Source organism: Indicator indicator, chromosome Z (genome assembly GCF_027791375.1).
Source record: "Indicator indicator isolate 239-I01 chromosome Z, UM_Iind_1.1, whole genome shotgun sequence".
NCBI classification, from domain to species: Eukaryota; Metazoa; Chordata; class Aves; order Piciformes; family Indicatoridae; genus Indicator; species Indicator indicator.
This window is the reverse complement of record NC_072053.1, coordinates 45,034,989-45,047,133: the sequence shown is the minus strand read 5'-3', so window position 1 is coordinate 45,047,133 and position 12,145 is coordinate 45,034,989. Positions and strand designations below refer to the sequence as shown.

The following is a 12,145-nucleotide window of genomic DNA, read 5'->3' as shown; positions in this document are numbered from 1 at the left end:
TGGATGGCAATGATGGCTCAAATTTCAAACTTGCCTCCTTTATGCTAATGGAAGATCTCATCTGATTAGATATTGGTAGATTCTTATTTATCTTAGACATCTTAAACTATAGTTTTAGTGACTTACTTGTTGGCTGGCATTTCTTTGTACCGGCTTAAAAATAAAGCCAATAGTGTCTGTTTCTTCTAGAAAAATTAAATTAATCAACTAGTCAGTAACCCTTTGGTAATTCTTCAAACTGCTGTACCTCAGTGCTGGTTTCTTGAAGAATGTATTGTCTAAACCAAAGTAAGAAAAAATTGCGATGATAAAACGTAATCCTTGTATACAGGAATGTGAACATCCTAACCCTGTTGGTCAATGGGATTGATTACAAGTGGGTTGTTGGTTTCAAAATCTGTGGATTAGATGAAGTGGATATGAGGATGCTGTAACTTGTATGCTTCTTTCACAGGCTGTGTAGAGTTCAAGACCTGAAAAAATGGCATTGGCAGCAATTGATCCACAGCAGGTATATTTGAGTTAGCCCCGTAGATTTTTGTGTCTAGTTCAGAACAGTAGGAATCAACTAACCTCCTTCTCTTTTAAACAGAACATTGTATCGAGGGTTGTCAACCTTCCCTTGGTGAGCTCCACCTATGATATGGTGTCCACAGCTTATGTCACCACAAAGGACAACCATCCTTATCTGAAGTCAGTATGTGAGATAGCAGAGAAAGCAGTGAAGACGATTACTTCAGTAGCCATGACAGGTGCTATGCCTATCATCCAGAAACTGGAACCACAAAGTAAGGCAAAGATTGAGGTGTTGATAACTTAAATTCAACTAATTGCTTTAATTCAACTAGATGCACTTACAGTTTAGCATGGTCATCCTGGTCTAGAGTGCTGTTTCAGGTAGCTGAGTGGACTGACTGTTCCCAGGCTTGTTGATTACAGATGAGTTTGAGTCAACAACAAAAAAAATCCAGAGTGAAAGCAGTTTCCATCTGTCGTAATACTAAAGTGACTGACTGCTCTTGATGTGAGAGACGGTTATGTAGTCTGTTGCTCCACACATTCTCACCTTTCACCTGATTTTAAGTGCTACTTTTGTACTTTCTCTCACCACAACTTGTTAAATTTCGTGACTGTGTTACAAAAGGGTTGTAACCAAGAGTCTGGTTTCACAAAGTGGCAAAAGGCCAAGCCCATCAGCTTGTTCTAACAGTTCTTGTGAGCTATCAAATGTTTTTTTTTTTTTTTCCTACCTGCAAGTGAGCTTTTTTCCTTCCTTTGTAAAACTGCTTTGTTCTTGGCCTTTACTGCCTCAAATATGACTGAGGAGGGGAGGAAACTCCTGTAAGAGTAGTGCTGCATGAGCTCTGTTTCAAGAGGAATTCTCAGTTGGAGTTATTTGTACTAATTAAAAAAAAAAAAACCACAAACAAAAAACAAACACCACAAGTTAAAACCAACTATTATATTCTTTTATAGTTGTAGTTGCCAACAACTATGCATGTATAGGTCTGGACAAAATTGAAGAGAGACTCCCTATATTGAATCAACCCACTGACAAGGTAAGTTCATTCCATGCACATATGCCAAGCAGAAGAACTATACACCCATCCTCTTTACTATCGTCACTATAAAACACAGAGACAAATTTCAATAGGCCACGCCTGAAGCACAGGTTAGAAGCCGTGAGGAAGTGAAAGGTATTTCTGTAGAATTGTTGCATTTATGATGCTGTTGAGCCTCTTAATTTTTAAATCTACCTACCATTTGACCCCTCTGTAGTTGCTGTTTGCTGGTAGGCATCTTTTAAAAAGTCTGAGTCCTTGTCTTTCTTCTTTGTTGTGATGCAAATAGTTCCTGAGTTAATTTCACTGAAGTGTTTTAAGCCTAAGGCTGTGTAGCAGTCATTCTATTTAATATTGTACGCATTTTCAGGTCAGAATTTCTCCTAGATAACTGATACTTCTACGGTCTTTAGCATAAATTTATTTCCTGGATTATGTATCTCTCAGTAGAAAATGTTTTAAGTGAATTGACCTGTTTCCTATGACAGGTTGTTGCCAATGCCAAGGATGTAGTTGTTGGAGCCAGAGAAGCTGTAACAACCACTGTGACTGGTGCCAAGGAAACTGTTGCTCACACGATCACTGGAGTTGTGGGCAAGACTAAAGAAGCAATGCAAGACAGTGTAGAAATGACCAAGTCAGTTGTCAATGGCAGCATTAGCACTGTTCTGGGAAGTCGTGTGGTGCAGCTGGTGAGCAGTGGAATGGACAGTGCTCTCACAAAATCAGAGACCCTTATAGACCAGTATCTCCCACTTACTGAAGCAGAACTAGGTAAGACCAATTCAAGGTTTGATTTTGTTGGAATTTGGGAGAAGCAAGCAATCGTCCGTTTGTTACTTGTTCTTAGTGGGCTGGGGGCTTGTGCTTCCCAAATTGCCTTTTGCCTGGCTGGTTGCAATAGCGTCTTTACAGGGAAGCAGAATAAAAATAACTGTTTCCATATTTGTAGTCTTATCGGCCTTCCCTGGTGCTAAAGGCTACTAAGCAAGTTGAGTATGCCGCTGCTACTAAGCAAATAAAATTGCCTTAGGCCTCTTAAGCTTTCTTACAGTGGTCAATTTACTTCCTTTCTACATACTTAGAGAAAGAAGCTGCAAAAGTTGAAGGTTTTGAAGTTGGAGTTCAGAAGCCAAGCTACTATGTTAGGCTAGGATCCCTGTCTTCAAAGGTCCGCACACGTGCCTACCAGCAAGCCTTAAACAAAGTTAGAGATGCTAGACAGAAAAGCCAGGAGGCAATCTCTCAGCTCCACCACACTGTTAGTCTGGTAAGTTGAAGCTTTTAATTAAAGTATAGAAAGCAAATAGTGTCATAGTTTTAGAGTCCAGAAAACAGCCAAATGAGGCATAGAAAAACTGAAATTTGTCTGACTAAATGCGTTTTCTAAATAAAAAGCATTTCCTGTTCAGAACTTTGCACCACCATTCAGGACAGGTCCTAAATCAGGCTGAACTGTGAACTAACAAGCAATTGTTTGTCATTATAAATGATACAGAAATAAAACTGACATTTAAAATGGTACTCCTGGGCACCGTTTGACACAGCCTTCATTCAGTGAACTAAGTGTCTCGTGATTTAGAAACACTTTAGTCCTTTAAGTCCTTTTGTTAATGTCAGATTCTTTGTGGGCTTGCTCTTCTTTCTGTGGGTAACAGTATTCCTGGGTACTTCAGTAGCCTTTCCTAACAACATACCTTTATGTACAAGACAAATTGTGCATAAAGAGTCATGGCCTTCTACATACTTTCAAATCCTTGTGTAGAATGCTAGTAGGGAAGGGGGAAGTAGTTAGGCAAAGTGATACACTCTGCAATATCTCAAAACTGCTTCTTTGAAAGGGAATACAATCCTATTCTCCAAAGTCTTCTATACTGAACCTTTAAAGTATATTGAAACGAGGTTATAAAGCAGGTAAGGTAGGGTAGCTCTAATGGAACTTTTTGGACTCTGCTATTTATTTCCTTATTTGGCTGTATTTCAGATTGAGTATGCCAGAAAGAACATGAATAGTGCCAATCAGAAACTTCTTGATGCTCAGGAAAAGATTTACCAGTCCTGGGTAGAATGGAAGAAAAAGACAGGCCAAAATGATGGTGAGGAACTGCATAGCACTGAGGTAAATAGATGTAAACGTATGGCCCAGAAATAAATGAATGGCATACTGGTAATGGCAAATCAACAGTCCCCAAGTATAAGTATGTGTGTGTAACAGTGTGAGATCTTAACAGTGCAGAAGCCTATGTGCAAATGTGGAATCTGAATGCTGAAGGTCAGGAATAGTGACTATTATGTGCCCACTTTTGAAAACACTTGAGTTCATTCACCTCTCAAGAGATTGCTCAGTCTATTTATCATGTGAACCTGTGTTGGGATATCCTGATCTAGATCAGCTAGGACTTACCTGATATGGCCAGACAAGGAATAACAAGTTGTCAGAATAAGACTCAGTCTTATATACAGCTTTAAACAGTGGTTCATTGGTTGGAATATACTTACCTGCTCTGACTTGTTATCTGGAGTTGCAACAAGAGCTTGCTTATCTGTCACTGGGTAGAAGCTACCAGTGTTTCTGTTCCACAAAGTACTTGAAAGTACTTGATATTTGTTCAGTGCTCAAGTATCTAACTCTTCAGACTTACGACCTGATTTACTATCTGCTATAGCTTTATTTTACTTAACCCCTTTACTTTGCTTCTTTGTATATCTAGAGCAATGTAAAACTGCTGCAGTCATAAAAAGACACTAATGTGCTGTTATGCTTTTTGTTTCCAGCACATTGAGTTGAGAACTCTAGGTATTGCACGGAGCCTCACTCAGCAGCTTCAGACCACCTGCCTCACGCTGGTCTCAAGCCTACAGGGGCTGCCACAGAATGTGCAGGATCAGGTTTACAGTGTTGGGTCAATTGCAGGTGATGTCTACCAGAGCTTTCGGTCAGCTTCCTCTTTCCAAGAATTATCAGACAGCTTTCTTGCCAGTAGCAAAGGACAGCTGAAGAAAATGAAGGAGTCTCTGGATGATGTGATGGATTATCTTGTTAACAACACACCGCTTACCTGGCTGGTAGGTCCCTTTTACCCCCAACTGCTTGGCATTCAGCATGCTGAGAGCAAAGGTGAGGGGGAGAAAAATTCCAGCCAGAAAGACAAACAGCCTGAACACACTACTGAATGAACTGCATAGCATGCATGTACTCTGCTGACTGATCAAACAAGTGGCCTTAGCAAGTGTAGCTGTCAAGAAAGCCTTGGAGAAAAATCCAGAAACATAGGGGAGGGATACGGAGAAAAGACACTTGCACATGGGTTGTATTGTCCTGTGTAGTTAAGCCACTCTAAAAACTGTCTAGAGTGCGTAAATATTGGCAGCTTACAGTTGTCAAGATGCCTTGTTTGTCAAGTTGAGAAACCTCACCATGCCTATTAATAGTATTAATATAACTTGTCTAAATGAAACCTTACCATAGCTAAAAAGTATTTGCTTTGTTGCTTCATCTGTACCAGAATATAAAAGCCTTACATACCACGCAATGCATTTAAAAGCCCTGCAGTCTAGCTGGGTATGCTTAAATTCCTTGTTTGCTGTGGATCACCCATTTGAGTGTGATGGATCAGACTGTCTCAAGTTCTGTTGTTGCACAATTCATGACAAGTTCTGTGAGTGCAGAATTCCAAAGCTGAAAGTGGGGTTTCTGAAGAAGTCAGCTGGAGTTACTTAAATGCTGTGACAGTGTTAATATCTGCTATATAAACTTACCTGTTTTGTAACACAAGGACCTGATCACAGAATAGCTCAAGTTGGAAGGAATCCATAAGGATCATTGAGTCCAACTCCCTGCTTCTTGCAGGGCTACCTAAAACTAAACTGTATGACTAGGACCATTGTCCATGTGCTCCTTGAACTCTGGCAGGCTTGGTGGTGTGACTAATTCCTTGGGGAGCCTTGTCCACTGACCTACAAATTGTAATCAATATGGTTTGAATATGCAGTATAAAGACAAGATTCATGCTGTTTGTACTCAAGCACCTGTTGTGAACTGCTTTTTTTGTAGCCATCTTTTGTAATTTTGTATGTTAGTAATAAATGCTTTGGTAGCCAAAGTCTGCCTCCATTTCAGTGATGTTTAAAACAAATATAACTTGCTCTTCTGTGACTCCTTCAAATTGGGTCCATCAGAAAGCAAGTTTGAAATGCAAATTAAGTAGGACATGCACTGATAATGTGTGTGTGTTTATAGGTAAGTAAGACACTGCTGCAGCATTTACTTCCACCCCTTGGATTCCTGTGTGTCCCTCCATTCAGTCTTGGCTTTGCTGCTTTTTTTGATGTCTGCTGTTGTGCCTACCTTCAATGCTGACCTAAGCTGTGAGCTGATTGATGTCCTAGTATTTAGAAGAGAAGGATACGGACCAAAAAAAACCCCTGTCCTGTCTTCACAGTATGTGTTCTGTGTGCATGAGATGGCTGGCTACTTGCTTTGGCTGCTGGCTCCCTGTAAACAATATACTCATCTGCAAACACCAGTTTTAACCTATTTAACTTTATTTACCCTCTTTTGAACTTGAGTGATTAATGTGCATTAAAACTCAGCTACTTGGGTGGAATTTTTCCTTAGTAAATCCTGTGAAACCTTCCCTTGGAAGAGAATTACTGTCACTAAGAAGTAAGGTTTCTTGGCTTAGGGCTATCCAGGTAAGTTGTGTCAATGTTCTTGATGCATGCCTCGTGCAACTTTGTTGCAATTGTTTAGTAGTAGGTAGGAAGGCTACCTACTATTTTCAAAGAGGTCACCGAAGTGTGAAGCAAAAATGGCGTTCAAATAAAGCTTATCAATGAATGACATGTTGGTACATGGAGTACCTGCCCCTGGTACAGTGTTGGTCCATGGAGTACTCGCACCTGGTACAGTGTGGGTACTCAAGGGAATCACATGTAGCCTAGTATTTAAGGTGAGAAGGCTTGGTTAGCTGTTAAGTCAGGGTTGGTCTGGAAGTGTTAGGAAGGCTTTTAAGCACAATGTCAAACAAAATTACAGCAAAAAAGGTTTACAGATAAAGATCGTGTAACTTCAAGCTTTAAGAAGGAGGCAGTTTACCATGAAACTGACACAAGGTGATGAGACACTCTTTCCTGTGTATGGCCCGAGTTAAGACTTATGTAAATTTTCAAGCAATTAATTCTACTTTAAGTACTGAATGAGTCCAAACAGGGAATATTTTAATCTCCACTTGTAAAAAAATTTGTAGAGTACATCAACTGTTGTAAATGTGCTCAGGAGCAGAATGGAACTAAGCAGGTCTGAGAGCAGCTGGCACTTCAAATAAGGGAATTTTTTTTTTTAAATCTGCAGGATGTCACCTTCATTCTGAGGTGACAAATAAGATTCAACGTCACTATGTTTCAAGAACTGAGAAATAAATAGCATGATCTAGTGATGCAAGAGCAATACATCTCTTCTGCTTTAAGTTGCACTATTGTTTTGTATTATCATAGGTGGCTGTCCAGCTTTACTAAATGCCATCAAGCAGATGAAGTACAAAGCAAGGAAAAATGTTACCAGCCTAGATCTTCAAATTTTTCACTCACCAGGCACTCCTGATTGGCAACTGTGTAAAATTAATTTGACTTCTAACAGCTGACCTACAACTGGTGGCTGCAAACAGAATTAAATACTTACCTAATGGTTAGGTGAATAGTCTGTTACACAAAATGCTGTGTCCAGGTTCCTGTATCATGTTACTGTGGTGTGTGGTCACAGATTTTGCCCACTGAACATATATAAGTTTCCATTCCCCTTCAACAAAGTTAGGAATCTTTCTTTGGAGGAAAAGAGGACTTAACAGCATGTTTGTATCTCATATACTCTCTGGATTGAAATTGCTAGATTCCTAAAATAAGCATAGCAGTGAATGTTTAAACTGAATTGTGGCTGTAGCTTGCACAGGCATCTCCTTGCTGGTAATGTAGTACAGCATAATCCCAAACTAGTCTAATTACAAACCTAGACAAAACTTGGTGTTTATCAGTAGCATAGTTAGAGGGTGATTATCAAAATGCTTGCTGGAGGTGGATAGAGACATTTTCCAAAGTCATCTTTGGGGGTTTTTGATACAGTGAACTGAAGCTGAATTGTGTGCTAGTAGCTGCTGAAAACCCTCAGAAGGAGGAAAACCTAAGATACTAACAGAGCACAGCCTGCTCAAATTTTTCCTGTCATCTTACCCATTTCTTTATAATTGCATGTATCAAACAACACAGCTACACTGCACAGAAACTTGTTTGCTCTTGGTCCCAAACCACTTTTGAGGATATAGGTTGGGTTAGGAAGCTGTGAAGTCTGTCAGGAACTTAAGAACAGATATGTTGAAAATATAGGCAATAGTTGATCCAATTTGTGGCAAGGCATATAAACTACATGAAATGGAACACCATGTCAAAGGCTGCTAATCCCACAAAAAAAAATGGGATGGTAAAAGTTAAAATACTAATAACCTTACCAGTGATAATTACTGTATTCAGTGTTTATTTAGAATTCAAAAAATGGTTTCCCTTTAGGAGACACTCAAAAAGAATTCATTGAAACTTCCCCTTTTCCAGGCTTACTTAGCAAAGAACTATTACTGTATCATTGTTGGTAGTATTTTGCTACAAAAGTTATAAATGTAAGCATTCTGAAATACCTCTGTATGGTATAAAAGTTTTGTAAACATTTTTAGCAGCATACACATTGGTCAAATTCAAATTACAAGGTTTGCGCAGGGACTGGAATTGCAGAGATATTGCTAATTTGCCTCAAACTAAAGAAAAGTAGAAAGATTTTGAAATATGTTGATTTCCTTTAGATGACTTTGTGTTGTGGTTTTTTTTTTTTTTCAACAATCTTTTCCAAATTACAGATTGCAGTAACACTAAAGAACTAGTAAAATAGGGGAAAGGGTTTGGAAATAACTGATCTTTATGTAAAACACAAAACAACAAAAACCTACAAAAAACACACCCCAAAATTAGTGAAGCCATCTAATTAAAAAGAGAAAATGGAACCTTGCTTGTGTTTTGAGCATGATCTGTTGTTCATTTTTCATGAGCGGAAATTCCTATATGCAACAGCTTGCTGGAGGTATTGTGCACAGTGTTTTGTTAAATGTGTTTCTTTGCATACTAACATGGAAATTTTGTTTGTTTTGCTAATATGGTCTGACTAAAAATGAGTACTTGTTCTGAAAGTGCCTAAAATAAGAACTCTCTCTCAAGTTGCTAATGGCTCAGTTCTGAAAATATGCATCTTGCTTAGTTTAAAGTTAAGTTGCTATTGACATTAACATTTGTGGATGAAAACAGCAAAATTCTGAAGTATGTTTTACATTATTCCATACAAGGATTTTGCAAGTTTTGCATTATTCTGTGTAAACTATTTAACTGCATCTTACAGAGAAGTGCTATGAAGAAGAGTCGTATCTGGCATTGTTAATTGTTGCAAGAATTGCCTTACTGCTTTAACTTCCTATAAACTGTTGAAGTATTGAAGTGAAGTGTCCTTTACTGAAGGAAGCCTGTAACACTAATGGCTTTGCATTGTTTCAGATTGTGGCAGATGTCAGAATATGCTATACTAATGCAATTTAGAATGTGCAAAACTGAGAGAAATGATACTGGCATCAGCCCTGTTTGATGCTGGCAGAAATACTCCAGTTTGAAATTCTTTGTCTGAATGTCTTAATAGTATTTTAAAGGAGTCAGCTGCTTTTATAGTGTGTTCATTAAGGAGGTGAAGAAAGCACAAACTTAAATTCAAACAATGATCCTGTTGTCACTGAGAGCAGCATAGACGTAAGTAAGACAAGTGTCTTAAACCTAGGGTATAGTGAAAATTGTCAGTGGTCAGACAGTTACTGAACATGATCATGATTTTTGTAATTGCAGTCGTTACAGTTTTAGGTAAACTGCTACAAGGAGAAATATGCAAGATAATTCTTCCTGTTGCACAGATATCTGAAACAGTAATCCCTTTATCCTTTATATGTTCTCTGTTCTTCTGACCTATCTTAACAGAAGGCAAAGCATATATTTCTCTTACATGCTATCTTTCATAAAATTAAGTCCTAAGTGAGGTGTTTGGCAGTAGCTGCTTCTCTAGTTAGCACTGAGCTTAAGTTACAGAAATGCTTAGAAGCCTGTCCAAGTTGCTGTTGCTTTGTAAATGAAATCCTGTGAGCATGCAGCAATCACTATACACTGATGCTGTGCCTGGCTCCCAGAATGTCATATCACTAAAGCTAACTGGGATCAAATTAGTTAGATAAAAGTACTTTTCATTGGGGCCAAAAAAAACCCATTTGGTTATGAGTAAATTGCTTAATTATATCCCATTTTTCAGAAGTGCCTAAGTAACCTATGTCCTACTAAGGGGACTTAAGTGTTGGGATTTAAGCTCCTAAGTGTCTTAGCTAACATTTTTAGAAGGGTGTAACATCCATGTATCTACTAATGTCTCTGGCAGTTTCTGAAATCTGATGCTCCTTAACAGCATAGAATATTATAATGCAGTTAAAACATAGGCCAAAGTGGCATTGCAGTTTCAGGTGTTTGTTTCCTAAGGAAAGGCTTGATGTGGTAGGTAGGCAGAGCAGTACAGAGCCATCTGTATCAAGCTCCTAATGGCAGGTTCCTTTGTACAGGCTGTTGCTTCCATGGAAAGCAGAAAGGCAAAACAAGTTTAAAAATGTTCTTTTGCAATTTTCTAGTCACTAGTTTCACTAAATACGTTCAACTCAGTTCAGATTAGTTCTATACCTACAGTAAATATGCAAACGTGCTATTTTCTAAGCAACTATTCTGCATCTTGCATAGTATTTGGTGTGTCTTAATGCCAAGTGTTACATATGTTACTGAGCATATTTTATTCTTTTCAGTATTTTGGGTCTGATTTCTAGAGATGCTGAGCATCTGTCTCCTGACTTCACTAAGTACTGTGCAAACTTAGTTTTACTTTTAAATTGATTGAAATTTCATTCCCATGCAGGTTCCAGATTTCACTATTACAGACCTGTCTTCAGAGTCAGATGATATCCCAGACATTTTGGATTTGGATGAAGATGACCAACAAGACTTTTCACGCACAAATGGCCCTTATACTACAGGGCAAAGAGCTGAATAAAAAGAAGCATAAACGTATCTTTTTGATACAATGTACTTTTGCCATGTTTAACTTAGATTCTTTTTAAAGATGAACCTGCCTAGCTTAGGGATTTTTGGGGATATTTTTTAAAATCAGTACTGTTTCATTTAGCTGCATAAAAGTTCTGTGGTGTGGGGTTTTTGTTTGTTTGTGGGTATTTTGTTGTTTGTTTGTTTTTGTTTGTTTCTACCTAAGGAAGGCATTTACAGGCCAGGTATAGCCTAACCAGTATATCCAACTGATCTAATCAGCAGCCATGAGAACACTCCAGTGCTTTGCATAAAGGGCTGCCAACAAAAGGAGGTGATGAGGATTTGTCCACAAAATTTCCCCTTTCGGTCAATGTGTGAAAAGCACTTCTGCGTCTACCTCTTTGCTGCTGAAAGGGGTAATAGACTTTGTCTGTCTCACATTCTCTCACGTTCTTTTTGTTGGGTTCTGACTTACAGAGCTTAGAAGCCTAAAGCTTCCCTTTGGTAAGAGCGCTTTATGCACGAAAGGACTCCCTTTCTCTCTACATGCCTTCTGTGTGCAAAAATTTTGGCCATCCTAGTGCTATCAATTCTTGGGCCTGAGATCAGAAGAGGGTAAATGCTTAAAAAGCCAAGTTTTCCACGAATAAGGAAGACAGAAAAGAAAGCAGAAGAGACCATAAGAAGTAAGGGAAAAGGGAGAGTGAAGATACAAACATGTGGGATGGGAAAAAAAAAAAAACAACTAGTTGAATAGAAGGAGGATCATATGCGAGCCAGTGATGATCTTTGTATGCTTAAATAAATACATGTTAAAGAATGTCACATCTGCTTGCATACAGTGACTTCTGTAGGAGGTGGGGTGAATGGAAATTGGACTAGAAGCAGGTTTTTCTTCCTGAGGATCAGGCTGAACTCCTCCCACAGAGATCTCCATGTCACCAAGGTGACTGCAGCAAATCTGGAGATGTTCCACGGTGCTACTCGTGTCAGCCGCAGAAAGCTTGCTCGGCGTTCGGTATTGCTGTGAGGTTTGCACCTCTGCTCTCTCATCCTGTAACTCTTGGTTGTTGTGAAAACGTTGAAGTCTCGTCACTGAGATGCCTTGAAATAAAAGTCTGAACTGCGTAGCCTGCTGGTGGTGTGAGTTTCCGCATGATTTTCGTGTTGAATTCTTTTATTAAAAATTATTTTAAATGGGAGGCCCCTCTCAAGGCTGCCTAGGCCAAGCGATCCCCGGAAGACAACGCCCTCCACAACACCTCAGGCCCTTCCGGCGCCTCCTTGGGGAGTGTTTCGAGCGCAGGGCCAGCTCCACCGCTGCTGCCCTCCACTACGGGGCTCCTCAGCTTGGCAGCAGCGGTAACACCCTGCCCTCTGCCCTCCGCCCTCTCGCGGCCTCTCAGCCGAGCAGTGGTCGGGGCCCTTGCACT

At 39.4% G+C, this 12,145-nt stretch overlaps 1 protein-coding gene across 2 annotated transcripts; it reads left to right on the top strand.

Moving 5' to 3' along the window:
• Nucleotides 1-380: 380 nt before the first annotated feature.
• On the top strand, nucleotides 381-10,887 carry PLIN2 (perilipin 2). Of its 2 annotated transcripts, XM_054397274.1 has the most exons (8): nucleotides 381-511; nucleotides 593-788; nucleotides 1,477-1,559; nucleotides 2,051-2,336; nucleotides 2,648-2,832; nucleotides 3,547-3,681; nucleotides 4,338-4,628; nucleotides 10,585-10,887. In XM_054397274.1, exons 1-8 carry the CDS (start codon nucleotides 482-484, stop codon nucleotides 10,717-10,719), a joined length of 1,341 nt encoding a protein of 446 aa, XP_054253249.1. In that variant the 5' UTR covers nucleotides 381-481; the 3' UTR covers nucleotides 10,720-10,887. The 2 variants fall into 2 exon arrangements, with proteins under 2 accessions (XP_054253249.1, XP_054253250.1); XM_054397275.1 differs by lacking the exon at nucleotides 10,585-10,887 and having other exon boundaries at nucleotides 4,338-5,636.
• The last annotated feature ends 1,258 nt before the right edge of the window (nucleotides 10,888-12,145 follow it).